The sequence below is a fragment of the Myxine glutinosa genome, chromosome 4 (genome assembly GCF_964187855.1).
Source record: "Myxine glutinosa chromosome 4, kmMyxGlut1.1, whole genome shotgun sequence".
In the NCBI taxonomy this organism is placed as follows: Eukaryota; Metazoa; Chordata; class Myxini; order Myxiniformes; family Myxinidae; genus Myxine; species Myxine glutinosa.
This window is the reverse complement of record NC_136264.1, coordinates 85,215,658-85,235,073: the sequence shown is the minus strand read 5'-3', so window position 1 is coordinate 85,235,073 and position 19,416 is coordinate 85,215,658. Positions and strand designations below refer to the sequence as shown.

At 43.6% G+C, this 19,416-nt stretch overlaps 2 protein-coding genes across 15 annotated transcripts in view; one reads left to right on the top strand and one right to left on the bottom strand.

Moving 5' to 3' along the window:
* LOC137424940 (protein FAM13A) overlaps positions 1-1,781 on the top strand; it is a 136,032-nt gene extending 134,251 nt beyond the window's left edge. For all 14 annotated transcript variants that reach the window (XM_078776111.1, XM_078776110.1, XM_078776107.1 and 11 more), the window contains one exon: positions 941-1,781. In XM_078776111.1, the coding sequence (XP_078632237.1) occupies positions 941-1,064 (124 nt within the window). In that variant the 3' untranslated portion in view covers positions 1,065-1,781. The remainder of the gene's footprint in view (positions 1-940) is intronic.
* The window catches only part of RRP12 (ribosomal RNA processing 12 homolog), a 58,410-nt gene continuing 40,725 nt past the window's right edge, over positions 1,732-19,416 (bottom strand). Inside the window, exons 26-34 of the mRNA XM_078776103.1 lie at positions 15,853-15,944; positions 15,581-15,730; positions 15,258-15,424; positions 14,999-15,121; positions 14,785-14,840; positions 12,450-12,528; positions 11,710-11,783; positions 2,073-2,155; positions 1,732-1,974 (exon numbers count right to left, since the gene is read on the bottom strand). Of these exons, the coding sequence (XP_078632229.1) occupies positions 1,875-1,974; positions 2,073-2,155; positions 11,710-11,783; positions 12,450-12,528; positions 14,785-14,840; positions 14,999-15,121; positions 15,258-15,424; positions 15,581-15,730; positions 15,853-15,944 (924 nt within the window). The 3' untranslated portion in view covers positions 1,732-1,874. The remainder of the gene's footprint in view (positions 1,975-2,072; positions 2,156-11,709; positions 11,784-12,449; positions 12,529-14,784; positions 14,841-14,998; positions 15,122-15,257; positions 15,425-15,580; positions 15,731-15,852; positions 15,945-19,416) is intronic.

Sequence of the window (19,416 nt, the reverse complement as noted above, 5' to 3'; positions counted from 1 at the left end):
ATATCCCATGCATTTGCGGTTTTTCGTGGGCGCAAATTTTTTTTTTTTCACGAGCCGTGAGCATGACAGTTATTAAACCCATCTTTCACCAGCCACGCAAAAAACAGCAGAACATTAGCAAAAAAAAAAAACATCTACAAGCTGCGAGCATGACCTGCTTCTACATTCGTGACATTGTGCTTCGCGTTTCACGTCTTTTGCAGCCAAGCCCCACCATTCACACTGCGAATAGCTTCACGTGGTATCCTGCCCGTTCACACGGTAAACATTGCTTCACGTGGTAGCCCGCTGTTAACTAACATCCCTTACTGTTTTTAAGGACGTCGAAAAGGACCCAAACAGAATGAAGAACGAATGTAACGTGTTTGATAGATAGGTTGGTGTAATAAACACTGGGTAAAACCCAGAATGAATTTATTTATATGCCTTTAGGCCTTTATTTGAATTGAATTATATGTTTGAACACTGTACAACACAAATCGCCTTCATAATACTTTCAAGAACCTCCAGTTTTGCAGTACTTGGACATATTCTATAGGAAGTGTATGTAATAGCCGTCAAGCGCAGCCCCTGGGAAGTGGGCGTGGCATGTGAGAGGGTGCAGTATCGGGGTGAAGAAGAGGCTGCCGTATGGCTATGTACGATGCCAATTTACCCTGCGTTCCATGGTGATCAACAACGCCTTCATCTCCTGAACTGCAACTCTACGTCGTCTTATTACAGTGTACTGTATAAGGGTGTTGTACGAGACAGCTTCAGTAGCGATAAACTTCTAGATTTTTAAGTAATCTTTAAAATCATTTTTATTTAAATTGAAATATACACTGCACTTGTACACTGTGCAGGTTATCATGTTCTATGAACTCTAGTTTTCCAAGCAATTGTCAAAATGAATCACTTTTGGGAGGGTCATGTCAGGGTACTGTACGTCTCTCTACAGGAATGTTCAACGCGAGGATCGGGAGCCTTGGGCCGAACAATACGCCCAGTACAAAGACGTCAAGGCCAAGTTGCGTCTTGTGGCTGCACTCGTCACCAAGAACGAAGCCAGGAGCACCACCTAATTGTTCTCGCACCAATTATTGGAAACTCGAAACAAACCAGCGACACGCAACTTGCTCGGACTGAACTTCAAAAAGCCAAGTTCAACAGGAGCCAGCAGAGCGGGTTTCATGTTTATTTACGTCAGGCATGTTTGTTCCAACCAGTTGACCAGCACGCATTCGTACTTTAACCCCACAGCGGGGATTTAAACAGCCGAAGTTTCACTCTGACGCCTGTCAGTTACAAGATTTACCGAAGATGCCAATAACTTTTGAGCTGCTGAGATTAGCCTTTTACGCAGGCTTTGGTCTAAAAGACCCATCTTGTGGAAATGTACACAAAAGATAAGTTTTGTTCCATCGGACAGACATATGTGGCGGTGCCAATTTTTCTTCTGGGGTTGAATCCATCAATCACCATCACTCCCCAGCATCTCTCTTGCATGATGACAGTGGCGGCCATCATTATCCGGTATACTGTCCATTCATGTCTGTGCTGTGATTGTGCGTGACGTGCGTCTGAAGAATTCGCTCCAATGGAGCTGCTGGAGGAAGATATGAACTGAAACACTCTAACCTAATCCCCTCCAGCAGCAGTCTCATCACACTGTGGATGGTCTTTTTGTAACCACCACACCCCAAGAGTCTTCACATTTGACTTACTTTCATCTTGTGATGGCTCTGTAAATGTTGGTTTTTTTTTTTATTTACAATAAATACCATATTTTTGCTGTGAAATCTTTCGAAGCGATTTGCAACTTCATTTATGTAAGACATCGCACTACATGTACACAAACGTGCAATATAATCGGGCCTGAAAAAAAAATTACATCATCGTAGTTTCTTCTTCCTTTGCTTCGTCCCCTTCTGTGCCCCTTTTCTTGCTGCATGCACAAGTCCTTTGAACTGTCCTTGCATTTTGGCCTTTTTCCTGTGGGAGAAGAAAAACCAATGAACCCGAGTCAGAATTTGCACATGCATGCTTACGGATGTGTGGACATTTTGACAGATGCAAAAGGAAGCACCAACCTGCGGTTAAGCCGGGCTTTGTTGAATGGAATATATGCATAGGGGTCAGGCTTTCCCTTCTTCTTCACATCGCCAAATGCCTTCTGCACTCGCCCCAGACACATCGGCAATAGAAATGGTCAGACGGCATTCACAGTACGCTGCTTTCAAATATTTGGATTGGTATAATTTGCCAATAAAGAGGAAACCACTGTTCTCTTCGCCGAACCAACTTGTCCACCAAGTTTAGTCATAACTCGTATAACATGATATTTTAAAAAGTTATGGATAATACTTTTTGCCCGATCTCTCAATGGTGAAGAATCACTTAAAAATTAAATAATTCTCATATCCGATTCCAGATTCAGATCTCAGATCAGACCCTTTTCAAAAAGCAGATTTTCTTTTACTTCCTCAAAAACTCTGACTATTCTCTCTTTCTTCACTTTTCTATCAATGCAGCGCTTTTATTTTAAGGCCTGGCCTCTGAGGACTATATAGTGACCGTGACTGGAGCCTTCAACATAAAAAAGGGAAAATACCACTTTACATGCACAACTCATTTGTTCACTTTTTTTCCCACCCATGGAATCAATTTCCACATCCTCTTCAATCTTATCCCTCCCTCCAGGTCTCGTCCTTAAATTATCCGACATGGTGATGAACGGCCGTTCATCACGTCAGATTATACCCCATCAAAAACAATGATCTTTTCTGTCCCCATTAAACCCCCACTGCCCTCCCAAATTTCCAAGATTTCCTTCCCCAGAGCTAGCCTGTATCCATCTTGTCTACCCCCTGCATTTCCCCCTCACCCTCATTTGTCCGTCTTCTATTTTGTCCTTATGCCCGACTGTTAGTGTTTCCCCCTTCGCTTCCTGCTGTCCCTTTTCTGATCCGTTTTCTGTGTTCTAGCTCTTCCACGAGCCTCGATTATAAACTCCAAAAATGAACTCCAGCTCAGGACTCAGCGTTTAGTTAACTAAAAATCCGTTTTGCCGATTTTTGGAGAGATATTGTACACCGCACCTTTCCTATGCCATCTCCAGGCGCTGCATAACGTCATTGCCGGGCACCGAAGGGGGCTCGGCAATGACGCACGCTGAAAGTGAGTACTCAGTTTTCACTCTGGTTGTTTGTTTTCTTGCTTTCTTGTTTGTCCGGGCGATCTCAGCCATCCTTTGAGCTAGGAAGCTGAAATTTGGGCACAAGTGAGGAAGTTTTTTTTTTAAGTTACAGATTCTCATGAAATGGTGGTGGTTTATGTGTTCTATTAGCAAATTGATTAATTATTTAATTTTTTAATGATTATTATTTATTTACTTTCATTATTAATCATTCATTTTGATGAGGAAGCTGATATTTGGACATGAAAATGACCAAGTGATTTGGCTCTGAAGGATATTTTTGATTTGATTAATCATTTATTGATTAATCAATTAATTATTTAATTTTTTCAATTAATGACTTTTTAATTAATTTTCTAAAAGTTACAGCTTCGTGTGAAGCACTGATGGTTTCGGTATGCTATTGGCCAATTGATTAAGAAAATATTTTTTGATCATTATTTATTGATTTTGATTATGCAATTAATCAATCAATTATTGTACACCTCTCCCTCCCAATACAGTCTCTATGCGCTGGAGAATGAATGATCGTTTTAAGGCCATTTTTCCCCGCTAGAGTGGGGGTTGGCCTTGCGGGCCCCATGACATCATGGTTCCCTTTTTGAGGCGATGTTTTTATGGCCGGATGCCCTTCCTGACGCCAACCCTTAGTCGCCTCTTACGATGCGCAGGGATACGGTGTACCTATTCTAAATCGGGGTACACACCGTGATCATTCATCCCAGCAAGCTGGTACTCAATTTGCCGACCTCGGAAGGATGACAGGCTGAGTCAACCCCCCTGGCGTTAATTCAGCGATCGACCGGGATTCGAACCCAGGATCCTAGGATCCTAAACCGGCACCCTAACCGCTAAGCCAACACCAGGCTTGTTGGCTTGAGGATGTTATTTATTAACGCTGGAGGATGTTATAACGCTGGAGGATGTTATTTATTTATTTGGCATGGGGGCGGTGTACTATGAATGTATCTGTACTTGTTTTAGATTATATTTAATTCAGCATAACGGATGACTTCTAATTTGTGTGTAACACTGATGAATGGTGTGGCATGTTGAATGTACCCAACAACTCTGGGTAGTATGTGGCATCCATCACATTAGCACAGGAAGAGCTCAATACTATCAATTCTTTAACGAGTCATTAGCTTCTGTAATTGACAAGTAGTCTTGTGCGACAATGCACATGATAATCCCCAAGCTTATTTTGCTGATATGGTATTTAAAACAGTTTTGTATATTTTTAAAAGTTTACATGAAAGGTTTTAAAAAGCAAACCAATGTATTATAACCGAACAATTTAAATCTTTCTGTCGAAATTTAGTTTGAGATGGACGGTTAACCCAATCGTAGTTTGCAAATGGTGAGGCTGACCTCACACCAGCAGTTTTTGACTAAGTACAGCGATAGGAAGTGGAAAAGGAGCATGGCCAATCATCTCAAACTCCATGTTCCTCACACAGACATGTCTGCTCCAAACCCTGGTAATCATGTCCCCTGTGGTACCCTGCACTCCACTTTCCCCGCCAGAAGTGCTTTTGCCTTTACATCCAACTCTCCCTCCTTAACTGACTCACCCCTTAACACTTTTGTCCTAACGAGATTCCGGGGGGGGGTTTACACCGTAAACGACAAAAGTCGGCCCATGGAGATTCATGTACTTGAAGGCCATGGCATGTCACATCTTTATTATAATATAGAGCAAACGTATATGGTTACTGGTTAGTTATGTCGTTATGTATGCTTGTGTATATGTGACGAAAAAGTCGTCTTCAAATAAAATTTACATTCTTAATTAATTAAAATGTAGACCCTCTTAATGACGTTTAGATTGCTGAGATCACTCAGACCTTTGACGACCCTTTAATTCCCCCAAGACCCCTGAAGACCCAAAATACCCTTTAAGACCCAAAAGACTCCGAAGACCCAAAGCACTCTGAAGACCACAAATACCCTTAAGACCCAAAACACCCTGAAGACCCTAAAGACCCTGAATACCCTTCGACCCAATAATACCCGGAAGAACCAAAATACCCCAAAGACTCAAAGATTCAGAGGAAACAAAAGACCCAAAAGCCACTGAAGACCCAAAACACCCTGAATACCCTAAAAGACCCTTAAATCCCCCAAAGATTCTTCAAAACTCAGAGGAAACAAAAGACCCAAAAACACCCTGAATACCCTTAAGACCCAAAAGACCCTTAAATACCCGGAAGAACCAAAATACCCCAAAGACTCAGAGGAAACAAGCGTTACGCCTAAGTCCCCCGTCGGTGGTGATGAGTTGACAAAGTGGAAGACGCAAGGCGGCCATCTTGGATTTTGACGTGGCGACCCAATTTTCAACTTGGTTGTCTGCGACATAAGGGTGAAAGGTGCGACGAGAGCTCGGCGGGTGAAGTACCAACCGAGAATGAAGGTGTGGAGGTTGAAAGAGGTGACAGTAAGGGAGGCATTAAAAGAGAGGCTGAGTAGGGTAGAGGATGATGTGGTTGAGCTTGAAAGTGGTTGGATGTCAATGAAAGCTAGTCTGTTGGGAGCCGTTGGTGAGGTATGTGGATGGACAAAAGGACCACCGAGGCACTCGGAAACATGGTGGTGGGATGTTGAGGTTGGAAAGAGGATTGACGAGAAGAGGAAGAAGTTCAAAGAGTGGCAGAAGGCAAAGGGTACGGGAGCAGAAACAGCAGAGCATGAAAGTTATAAGGCAGCCAGGAAGGCTGCAAAGAAAGAGGTAGCAAAGGCGCAGGAGGCATGTAGGAAAATGTTCGGAGAACGCTTGGATTCGGAAGAGGGTCAGAAAGCAGTATTCAGGATTGCAAAGCAGATAGCGAAAGAGAGGTGTGATGTGATGGGGGTGAGTTGCTTGAAGGATGAAGTGGGACAAATCGTTGTCGACCCAGATGGAATTAAAGGAAGATGGAAAAGATATATGGAAATGCTGTTGAATACAGAGAATGAATGGGATGGCAACAAAGAGAGTAACCCAGTTTTAGGACCGGCAGAGAAGATAACTGAGAAGGAAGTTGAGGAAGCGATAAAGCAATAAAGAGTGGAAAAGCAGGAGGGCCGACGGGAGTTGTGGGAGATATGTTGAAGGCAGCAGGAAGTTGGGGTGTGAAGAGAATGACAGAGATCTGTAATCTGGTGGTGAAAGAAGGCCGCATTCCAGTGGATTGGGAACTGAGTACCCTCATCCCTCTATACAAGGGGAAAGGTGACCCTCTGGAGTGTGGCTCGTACCGAGCGATAAAGTTATTGGAGCATGGAATGAAGGTATTGGAAAGGGTGTTGGAGAGGAGGATAAGGAAGAAAGTGAAGATCGACGAAATGCAGTTTGGATTTATGCCAGGAAGAGGAACGACAGACGCGCTTTTCATTGTGAGGCAGTTGCAGGAGAAGTACATGGATAAGAGGAAGAAGTTGTTTTTTGGGTTTGTTGATCTGGAGAAAGCATTCGATAGGGTTACACGCAAAGTATTGACATGGGCATTGAGGAAGTTAGGAGTGGAGGAATGGTTGATCAGAGTAGTGATGGCAATGTACAAAAGAGCACGCACAGCTGTAAGGACGAAGGACGGGAACAGTGGTGAGTTTGAGGTGAAGGTGGGAGTGCATCAGGGGTCGGTACTAAGTCCACTACTATTTGTAGCTGTGATGGAGGTGCTGGCTCAGACCGTAAAGGAGGGTTTACCGTGGGAGTTGTTGTATGCAGATGATCTGGTGTTGATTGCGGAAAGTATGGATGGACTGAAGGAAAAGATGAACAAGTGGAAGGAATGTATGGAGACAAAAGGTCTGAAGGTGAATATCGGAAAGACAAAGGTGATGGCAAGTGGTAAAGCATGTGGTGAGGTGGAAAGAACTGGGAAGTGGCCGTGTGCTGTGTGCAGGAAGGGTGTCGGAGTGAACTCCATTCAATGTACAATGTGTGCTGAGTGGGTTCATCAAAAATGTAGTGGTCTGAGAGGGTCATTAACCAGATTGGCAGCTACATTCAAATGTAAGGTGTGCACAGAGGGAGCTGCAGATGGAGGAAATGTTGAGTTGGATCTTGGAGACGGCGTGAAGCTGGAAGGTGTGAAAACATTTTGCTACCTCGGAGACATGCTGAATGGAGAAGGTGGATCAGACTCGGCAACGGTTGCTCGAGTGAGATGTGCATGGAAGAAGTTTCGGGAACTGAGTGGCGTGCTGATGAGGAGGAGAGTGTCGCTGAAGCTGAAGGGAAAGGTGTATGCTGCATGTGTGAGAAGTGTTATGATTTATGGGAGCGAGACATGGGTAATGAACGTAGAGCAGCAACGAAGGCTGGAAAGGGTGGAAATGCGAATGGTTCGATGGATGTGCGGAGTATCGTTGAGAGAGAGGAAGACAAATGATGAATTGCGAAAGATGATGGGAATATTGCCTGTGATTGATGCTGTGAAGAGGAACAGGTTGAGATGGTTTGGTCATGTATTGAGGAAGGATGAAAGTGACTGGTTGAGAAGAGTGATGGAAGTTAATGTAGAAGGAAGTAGAGGACGGGGAAGACCGAGAAAGACTTGGTTAAAGATGGTGGAAGAAGAAATGCGGGCAAGGGGGTTAACAAGGAGAGATGCAGAAAATAGGGCAAAATGGAGAAGATTGTCATGGGGACCGCAAGGCTAACCCCCGCTCTAGCAGGGAACATGGCCTTAAAATGCACGTTGTTGTTGTTGTTGTTGACCCAATTTTCAATAGCGTTCTCCCTTATGCGTAGATACACCCACACACCAGATTAGAAGTTGGTACTTCACTTATTTTTCAAGATATTCCGCTCACAAGGTTCAGACATCCATGGCGGTGGCCATCTTGGATTTTGACGTGGCAACCCAATTTTCAATAGCGTTCTTCCTTATGCCTAGATACACCCACACACCAGATATAAGTTGGTACTTTGCTTATTTTTCAAGATATTCCGCTCACAAGGTTCAGACATCCATGGCGTCAGACATACATGGTGGTGGCCATCTTGGATTTTGACGTGGGTTACACACACACCAAATTAGAATTCGGTCCTTCGCTTACGCACGCACGGACACCGACGGGAGGGACACACACACACACACACACACACACACACACACACACACACACACACACACACACACCAGAAAGGACATGACCCTTCCTGCTTGTTTTATTGCCGAGTGTCAAGCAAGGAAGCATCAAGTACTTTTTTTTTTTCTTTTTTCCCCAAGTCTTTATAAGCCGAGCAAAACTCGGCCAGGGTGCACACTGCCCACATCCCAGACTCAGAGCAGTCACTCTAATCATTATACCACCGAGTCTGCTATAGGCTCTGAGTTCCCTTTTACCAGTCTAAATTACCAAAAACCAAACCAAAAACCACCGTTTAGAGGCCATTTTTCCCCGCAAAGCGGGGGTTGGCCTTTTCGGGGACTGTGGTTCTTGTTTTTTGGTCCCCTTTTTGAAGCAATGTTTTACGGCCGGATGCCCTTCCTGCTGCCAACCCTGTTTGTCGCCTTTTTACGATAAACAGGGAATTACCAGTGTACTGGTACTCAATTTGCCGACCCCAGAAGGATGACAGGCTGAGTCAACCCCCCTGGCGTTAATTCAGCGATCGACCGGGATTCGAACCCAGGATCCTTGGATCCTAAGCTGGCACCCTAGCCGCTAGCCCAACACCATAGTCTAAATTGACCTGAGAAAAATGTTTGAATGCAAAAGGCATGATCACATGATTGCAATATTCACAAACAGACGAGAACGCCACTTTTTGATGTCATGACGTCGACCGATTTGCCTCCGCCCACATTATTCCATCATCACAAATACTTGCACCAAGTTTAATTTAAATCCCTTCAGCTGTTCTCAAATATCACATTTTTACCTGACATGACCTATGACAACGAAATCTAATCCGTTTATGCTTTCATCATAATATATACTTGTACCAAGTTTGGTCAAAATCCCATCATTGGTTCACAAGTGAGCACAGCAACAGAACCTTTACCGGAGGGGACCTCTGACCTTTGACCTCTCAATCCCATAATATAATCAATTTATCTTTACGTCATTATACATAGTTGTGGCCAAAAACATTGGCACCCTTGCATTTTTTTCAAATAATGCACCATGTCTTCCAAAGAATTATTGAAATAAAAAAAATCTTTTCGTATCCACATATGTATTTCTTTGGTTTGCAGTGGGACAATACAGAAAATCTGAAAAACTTATGAAATCATAGCTTATTCCACACAGAAATCCTAAAATGGCCCGGACAATATTATTGGCACCTTTTAGAAGTTAGAAATAATTCGATTTCAAGCAGGTGATTACCCTTTACTTTGGAATTGAACTCACCTGTGGTGAGCTGCAGGTGCCTGCAATATAAAAATCACACATGCAACCAGATTGAATAGATAAAAGGAGTCATTCTGCTGTTTTGTGTCACTGTGTGTACCGCAATGAGAATGGAGAAAAGAAAGAAAACCAGAGAATTGTCTGAGGTCAGACACAAGATTGTAGCCAATCATGGACAATCTCAAGGCTACAAAAGTCCATCTCCAGAGACTTTGAAGTTCCTGTGTCCACCGTACGCAATGTTTTTAGGAAGTTTAAGGCCCATGGCACTGAAGCCAACCTCCCTGGATGTGGCCGCAAGAGAAAACTTGATCGAAGATTGCAGCGAAGGATTGTTCGAATGGTGGAGGAAGCACCTTGATCAACTGCCAAACAGATTCAAGCTGACCTTCAGACACAAGGTACGACAGTTTCAACTCACACCATCCGTCACCAACTCAATGAAAGGGGGTTCTATGGTAGGAGACCTAGGAGGACCCCACTGCTGAGAGAGAGAGAGCCATAAGAAAGCTCGACTGGAGTTTTCCAAAACACACCTGAACACGCCAAAATCCTTCTGGGAGAATGTCTTGTGGACATAAGAGACTAAATTAAAGCTTTTTGGTAAACCACATCATCTCTATGTTTACAGAAAACAAAATGAAGCCTTCAAAGAAAACACACCTTCCCTACAGTCAAACATGGAGGAGGTTCAGTGATGTTTTGGGGTTGCTATGCTGCCTCTGGCACAGGGTGCCTTGAATGTGTTCATGGCATCATGAAATCAGGAGATTACCAAGGCATTTTGGAGCTCAATGTTCAACCCAGTGTCAGAAAGCTGGGTCTCTGTCGAAGGCCATGGGTCTTGCAGCAGCACAATGACCCCAAACACACTTCAAAAAGCACCAGGAATTGTTTAAGACAAAACACTTGACTGTTCTGAAGTGGCCAGCAATGAGTCCAGATCTAAATCCCATTGAACACCTGTGCGGAGATCTGAAAACAGCAGTTGGGAGAAGGCACCCTTCAAATATGGGAGACCTGGAACAGTTTGCACAAGAAGAGTGGGTCAAAGTGCCAGTAGAGAGGTGAGGAAGCTCATTCCTGGCTATAGGAAGTGCTTGACTGCAGTTATTTTGTCCAAAGGCTGTGCTACCAAATATTAAGTCCAGGGTGTCAATAATTTTGTCCACGCCATTTATTTTTATTTTATGATTTAAAAGGATATATTAAGTTCTGAATCAAAAACAAAGGTTCTGTAATATTAACAGTGAAATAAAGAATTGTGGAGACCAAATACTTTTGTCATTTTCAACTTATTTTTAGAGAAAATTGTGAGCTATTTGAAAAAAGTGCAAGGGTGACTATTTTTGGCCACAACTGTATGTGTACCAAGTTTGACTTGGTTCTCTTCAGCCGTTATTAATTTACTGGGGTAACAAAAACCTATTACAGAAACTGACCTTTGACGTCGATGCAGAAATCAAATCAGTTCATCTTTGCATCATAATATATACTTGTACCAAGTTTGGTGAAAATCCCATGACTGGTTCACATGTTAGCTCGGTAACGGAATTTTTACCGAACGGGACATCTGACAATTAACCTCAAAATCTAGTCAGTTCATCTTTACATCATTATACAATATACATACCTGTACCAGGTTTGACCAAGATCCCTTGAGCCATTCTAAAGTAATAAACCTTTTACAGATGTTGACCTTTGACCTTGACCCCAAACCAAATCAGTTCATCTTTGCGTCAGAATACATACTTGTACTAACTTTGGTCAAATCCAATTACCGGTTCACAATTTACCGCAGGTAACATGATTTTCACCTAATATGACCTCTGACGTTTGACCATGTGACCCCAAAATCTAATCAGTTCATCATGACCTCATTATACATAACTGCACCAAGTTTGACTTTTATCCCTTCAGGCGTTCTCAAATTATAATGAAAACCCATCACGGATGGACAGCCGGACGGACAACCCAAAAACAATGGCTCCGGCCACGACGTCGGCGGAGGCATAAAAACTCAGTTATCACTCTTGCACTGCACAAATAAAAAGTCCCCTTTATCTCCTAAAGTAGGTCTCCCAAAAACCCAATGCAAATGTGTTATGACAATTTGCACTACATATTTGCCAAAAATAATGAGAGATTTTGCAAAGATTCTGGTGGAATTGTGCACTTGCCTTAGCTCGGTACTCTAATCCTGGAAGTTCTTCTTTCTTTGGCTCAAGTGAGCGGTGAATTCCCGAACCACCAGCTGCAAAGGCAAAGCATTCACGAACCACCAGCTTGAGGCGCAAACATTTGTGAATGAGGCACTCGCTGGCAAGTTGACATTTCAGGTGGGAACATTACGATGAAAGGTTCAACCGCTCAATTTATGGGTCAAAAAAACCACTGTATTATCACCTGTTTGGGACCCTCAAAGCACTTTGTTTGGGATCAATGCTTGTGTTTTATACTTCAAACTTCCCACGACTCCCCCCCCCCCAATCCCTCCCAATGTCCCTGCTCTCAAATGTTGTGTTTGTGCTTCCCCTTCTCTCCCCATCTTGTCTACCACTTCTCTTGTTATATGTTCTGTGTGCGTTAGATTTTTTTTTTGTGATAAATGTTAGCTCTTTCACGAGCCCCGATTCTGTATACAAAAAAAAATAAAAATGCTTTGCCTGTGAATTCTGTGCAAACAGAGCAGCCAAAAAAAAATCTATTTTCTTCACTTCAGGCAGAAATTTTGATTCATTCCAGGCATGTCGGCTCTCATTGGACGGTATATTTCTGTGGCCGGTGGATCGAATTTCAAAACTGATGCCATGAATACAAGTCGATTAAAACCATTTATAAAAGCTTTTACTTCTCAAAGCAGATCGGGTTTACCATTCATCCACAATTTCATACAATCTATGTGAGTTCCAGACAGTACCTCTGTACTTGGGCACAATGTCTTCATCCTCCAATTCTATTTCTTCTTCTCCTCTGGTGAGTTTTCTCTTGCGTGTGTTCTAGGCCAAAGTATTTAGCAACAAACTTTTAACCTTAGTCAGGAAACGAACATGTTAGGCACAGCACCAGTAATGAGCAACAAACTCTTTACATACATACGGTGAGCATTTGGGGTTGGGGTATGGGGGAAAGGGGTGGCGAAACGCCCTGAAACTCAGACTTGTTCTGTAACTTATCATAATAAAGTTTCAGTTGAATATGTTAAAGGGTAAGGGTGGAAAGTCTGGAAAACCACAGGTGGGACGGACGAACAGACAGACGGAGAGCAAATTAATAGCCCCTCCGGGGCCTATTAGTAGGGGACTAATAAAACGGGAGGGTAGACGAGAGAAAAGGGTGTTGCATATGAGGAAAGAAAATAAGCAAAATCAAGGACGTCATGAAGAGACAGAAATGAGGAACAAGGAGGGAAAAGGCATTTAGGGAGCATCCAGGTTGGAAGGGGATGGGGCCTTTAGTAGTTCAACAATTCTGACATTTTTGCGTGCGAAATAGATAGGCTACCCCTACAGGGTTGTCGGAAATTAGCTGCATGGGATATAAACTTCTTGGGTACAAAACCAATTTGCTATTTGAATATCCTTTCACAAGAAAATATTGGATCTAACATTTAATGAAAATCTTCCCACCACATTACCAAAAGAAACGTCTTTAGTCTTTGTGCCGTGTCAAAGTGGATTATGGAACACTGTACTCTGACAGGACTAATCCCATGTCGCATGGAGGAATTACAAGTGGCCCTGGTTCGCTTGCAATGAAAAAACAGGAACTGGCAGCTCAATGACAATGTTTCACCTGCTCAACATTGTCATGCAGGTGTGCTTTCTTTATAAAACCTGGTTCAACTTCACCTTGTTCGACCATGGTTCAAATTTGATTGAGTAATCCAGTGCCAAACGTTCCTTACAATACCCTAAGGTTATGTGCAGAGGGTGGGCAGGATGGCTTAGGGGTACGCACACTCACCTCTAAGCTGTCTATCCTGGGTTAGAATCCCGACCCAGCTATAAACTGTCATCCCGGTGTTTCACAGGCAAAGCGATTCATCAACGTGTGCCCCTCGGATGGACGTTAAGCTGAGCGTCCTGTCTGCCAGAATTCGTTGGTGGATGTTAAAGATCCCACGGTGTTTTTTGCAAAGAGGTGTGCTATCAGCTGGAAGCCTGAACAATAATGACAAATTCCTGCCCCAACTACCACTGGGAAGGCAGTGGCAAACCACCAGGTGTAGTCCTTGCCACTAGGCTGCTTTGGCCGCACTGAACCTGTCTTCAGGTGGAGAACCAGAAAGAAAATAAATCATATACAGGTACAAGGACGTATCCAAATTAGTCATCAGTCTATCAACAAGGAAAGCCCTCCTTTAATGTGGAGGGCCTGTCATGATGGCTATCTAGACCGGAGCAAGTACAAGACCTTCAACCTCTTGAGAAGTCCAACACTTTTTTATCCACGGAAAATTAAGAGCAATCAACGAGTAAAAACACTACGTTCTGAGAATCATCGAAGTGCTGCACATATAGCCACATACATCATGGATTGGTGCAGCGCTGAACGTTAAACCATCATGCGTCACACTGCAAACATTAGGGGTCGGTTAGCACTAGTTTTGCGAATTCTGGAATCACCGATGAGCTTGTACATTTAGCAATTGGGAGACAGGCAGAGACCAGTCGAGTTACCTCCACCACCGAAGGAGGATGGTGGTTATGTTTTCAACCCTGCCTGTTTGTTTGTGAGGAGGATGTCCTAAAAAATTGTTTATTTTGGCAGATTCAGATGAAATTTGGCGGAGAGGTTGGGTGTGTGACAAGGACGAATCGATTCGATTTTGGTGAAGATCCGGATCCGGATATGAGGGTTTTTTAAAGGGATTCTTCACCATTGAGAGGTAAGGCCAAAAACGATATCTAGTATGATATTTCAAAAAGTTGTGGACGAGTTGTGATGAAACAAGGTTCAGGTCCAGATCCAGATCCAGATCCGGCCGATCAATGGGATACAAAACGTAAACTGTTTTGCCTGGCGGAGGGGTATGTTCTCTCCCGAGTGCCATTCTAGTTTGACATGAAATTCAAAGGGATTGGTAGGCAATGGACAAATCAACACAGTATCTGGTATTGGATAAATCTATTATTGTAAAAAGGCAATTTGTTTTGCTTTTACACCAGGCACTGTGTCCTAAACATGTGGTTATCAAATTGTTTACTTTACTTGACAAGGTAACATTAATAGGCAGATACAATAAAACTCACCTTTCCACCAACCTCTGCCATCAATTCTTCAAGGTCATTTTTCACTTTCCCAGAACCTTGACGGAAACAGTGACATGGAAAGGGTGAAGGAAACGACACCACAGATTTATCTTTCATCATCATTGCTTTTGATCCAAAGTTAATTTTTTTTTTTTTCATTATTCTTAGTTATCTTTCAAGACTGCTCGTTACGTTTAACCATAATACTCTTTACCTTTTACACTTTTGGACTTCTCCAACTTCTCCTCCTCTTCTTCATTGCAGATAATGAGCCGGCCGTCGGGTGTCATCTTGAAATCGTGCTGCAAAGCGGCAGACATCTTCACGGGTTTGGTGGCTGTCAGGAGATACCATAGCACGTAAATGATGCAAGCAGTCCAGAAAGCATCTCCTCCACTTGCATGTAAAAAGTTATAACCGTTCTCAAGTACTTAGTGTATTCCAAGACCCTCCACCACGATCATCAGGCTCACCGAGCACTCGTCGAGACACAACCGGGTCCAAAAAGTCCAGCGGATCATCTTGACCCCCTTCTTTTAGCCAGGCATCAAGGCGCATAGCTTTGCGTCCCTTCTTTGTAGACTCATCTTGCTCTTCTCCCTCCTCTTCCTCATCACTCTCCGCTAACACCTCCTCAATACTGCAATGAAGGTCAGAACCCACACCAACTCATATTTATCGTAGAAGTAACAATGAGAAACAACAAATAGTAAAATTTTTTTTAGCTCTTTCACGAGCCTCGACTCTGTATACAAAAAAACAAAAAAACAAACAAAAACGGACTGATCAGACACACCTGTTTCCCATATCTCGCTTGTCATTTCCAGGATGCTCAGCCTCAGCCTTTCGGTTTGCTCGCAGGCGGCGCCGACGTTCCTCAGATTTTCGGATGTTTTGTAAAACCTTGTGATATGGCTCAGACAGAAAGCCATGGATCATATCAAAACTGTAATACAGAGCATACAGAGCTCACCTATAGAGCCAATCAAGGAGCGATGCACTGCATTTCACAAACATCATGCACGGAGCATATGGTGAGTGACGTCTCTAACACCACCGTGCACTCACCCAAACTTGCGCACGAGGCGGATGAGCACATGACGAACCGCAGTGCGGAAATGACGACGAGTCTGTTCACTCCAGCTCACAAAACTGTCCACCTGGGATCATAGCAACCGTTGATCAAGGAATCAAAATACTTTCAGACAACAACTGGCGCATTTAACACATCAGGATAGTCCAATCAACGCTTGTATCTCCGCCCACCGAAGGTGGGCAGAGGTTGCGTTTTCACTCATGTCTGTTTGCTTGTTTGTCTTTGTGAGAAGGATATCTCAAAAAGTTGTGGATCGATTTGGACCAAATTTAGTGGACAGGTTGGGTGTGTGACAAAGATGAATTGATTAGATTTTGCTGAAGATCTGGATATGAGAAACTTTCTTTTTAAGTGATTCGTCAAAATTGAGAGATGGGGCCAAAAACTATATACTGTACTGTACATAATGTTGATATTTCAAAAGGTTGTGGATGAATTATGACAAAACTATGTGGATGAGTTGCTTAGGTGACAAGAACAAGCCAATTATATTTTGGTTCAGGTCTGAATCCAGATCCGGCCTATCTGTGCGATACAAAATATAAACTGTTCAGCCTGGCAGGGGTGTGCGCTCTCCCGAGTGCCGTTCTAGTTACCTCCACCCACCAAAGGTGGATGGAGGTTATGTTTTCACCCCTGTCTGTTTGTCTATGTGCAGGATATCTCAAAAAGTTGTGGCCGAATTTGGATGAAATTTGGTGGGAAGGTTGGCGACAAGGACATGGTGGTGACAAAATCATTTCATTCATTCATTCATAGCACGATATCTCAGAGTTGGGTCAGATTCGGATAAAACTTGGTGGACACGGGTGTGTGACAGGACAACATGATTAAATTTTGGTGAAGATCCGAATTCGGATCCAAATCTGATAATTACCTCCGCCACCGAAGGTGGATGCAGGTCATGTTTTCACTCCTATCTGTTTGATTGTTACCTGTGAAAATCGAAGATTTTTCAAGTATATTTGTTGGTCTTGTGCATTATTCTGTCTGTTTGTATGTCAATCACCTACAGGTCACAAGTTTAAACCGATCTTTACGAAACTTCACCAAATGATAGTTGGTCATAAGAAAGAAGCCTATTGAGTTTGAGGTCAAAAGGTCAATAGGTCAACATAGGCCAAAGGTCAACAACTTTGTCGAATTTCTAAAATCCTCAATTTTCATCCGATTGACTTGAAATTTGAAGAGGATTTGCATAGTACACCACTGAATTCAACCACAAATTATTTGAGGTCAACATAGGCCAAAAGTCAACACATTAGGGTGGGATTCCTAAAATCCTCAATTTTCCTCCGATTGACTTGAAATTTGAACAGTATTTGCATATCTGGTCACTTAATTCAACAACCAATTGTTTTTGAGGTATAGAGGTGAAAAGGTCAACATAGGCCAAATTTCTAAAATCGTAAATTTTCATCTGATTTGAAATTTGAAGAGGGCTACGATTGACTTGAAATGTTTGTTTGCCTGTTTCTGAAATGTCATCTGATTGACTTGAAATTTGACTTTGCTCTACGGGCTACGCCGTAAAAATTCTCCATAGCGAGGTTGAATGGATAACAATTTGGCGAGAGCGAGAGAGAGAGCGAGAGAGAGAGCGAGAGCGAGAGAGAGAAGAGGAAGCACTGACATTTTGTCATAAGTCGTCCACAAATTAATTTGTAAAGGTTTCTAAGGAAAAAACAAACAAAAAAAAAACCTGACATTCAATGGGGTATTATGTGTAGATCAGTGACAAAAAAATCTCAATTTAAAATCCATTTTAAATTCAGGCTGTAACACAACAAAATGTGAAAAAGTCAAGTGGTGTGAATACTTTCTGAATGCAATGTGTATTTGTTACGATTTTGAACCCGATTTTCTGCAGACATACCCTACATGATCAAAAGTATGCGGACACCCCTTATAATTAGTGGATTCGCCTGTTTCAGCCACACCCATTGCTGACACTGACAGGTATATATAATCAAGCACACAGCCATGCAATCTCCATAGACAGACATTGGCAGAAGAACTGGCCGTACTGAAGAATTCAGTGACTTTCAACGTGGCACCGTCATAGGATGACACCTTTTGCAACAAGTCGGTTCGTTAAATTTCTGCTCTGCTAGAGCTGCCCCGGTCAACTGCAAGTGCTGTTATTGTGAAGTGGAAACGTCTAGGAGCAACAACAGCTCGGCGGTGAAGTGGTAGGCCACACAAGCTCACAGAACGGGACCACTGAGTGCTGAAGCGTGTAGCGCGTAAAAATCGTCTGTCCTCGGTTGCAACACTCACTATCGAGTTCTAATATGCCTCTGGAAGCAACTTCAGCACAACAACCGTTCGTCGGGAGCTTCATGAAATGGGTTTCCAGGGCCGTGCAGCCACACACAAGCCTAATATCACCATGCGCAATGCCAAGTGTCGGCTGGAGTGGTGTAAAGCTCGCCGCCATTGGACTCTGGAGCAGTGGAAACGCGTTCACTGGAGTGATGAATCACGCTTCACCATCTGGCAGTCCGACCGACAAATCTGGGTTTGGCGGATACCAGGAGAATGCTACCTACCTGAATGCATAGTGCCAACTGTAAAGTTTGGTGGAGGAGGAATAATGGTCTGGGGCTGTTTTTCATGGTTCGGGCTAGGCCCCTTCGTTCCAGTGAAAGGAAATCTTAACGCTACAGCATACAATGACATTCTAGATCTAGACCACTGTGTGCTTCCAACTTTGTGGCAACAGTTTGGGGAAGGCCCTTTCCTGTTTCAGCATGACAATGGCCCCATGCACAAAGTGAGGTCCATACTGGGCATCCTCCGTCGTGCAAAGTCCTTCCTTGGCACACCTGAGCTCCTCACCACATACAAGGCTTTCATCCGCAGCTCAATGGAATACTGCTCTCCCCTCTGGGCTGGTGCTCCTGCTCGTCTTCACGCTGTTGAAACCAAAGCATTCAGAATCATTGGAATCTCCCGCGATGAAGCTAACTCCAAGGGCCTCTCACTCACTCACCGCAGGCAGGTTGGTGGTCTTTCCATCTTCTAGCGACTCCTCTCTGGCCTTGCCCCCCCAGCTCTCTCTGGGCTCTGTCCCGCAAATATTCCTACAGGTCGCACAAGATCTGCCTGCAACCCTCTTATGGTCAAACTGCCAAAATCAAGACTCTCTGCTCACCTTCACTCCTTCATTCCTCTCTTCTCCCACCTCTGGAACAAACTCCCTCACTCTCTTCAATCCCACTCCACCCTCCAGGTCTTTAAAACTGCTGTTCACCACCATCTATCATCTTCCCCCATCCAAAACCTTGATCTTTTCTACCCCCGCTAATTTCACCCCAATTCCACTTTTTTGAAATACCAACTTCTGTCCTGGAAGTCCTTGGTGTCCTTGTGTTTTATACTTCTCCCTCCACCCCCCCCCCCCCCCCACTCCTCCTTCCCACGTCTCCTCCCCCCAAGCCCTCTCCCTTCCACACATCTCCCTGCTCTCAAATGTTGTGTTTGTGTGCTTCCCCTTCTCTCCCCATCGTGTTTTCCGCTCCCTCTTTTTGTGT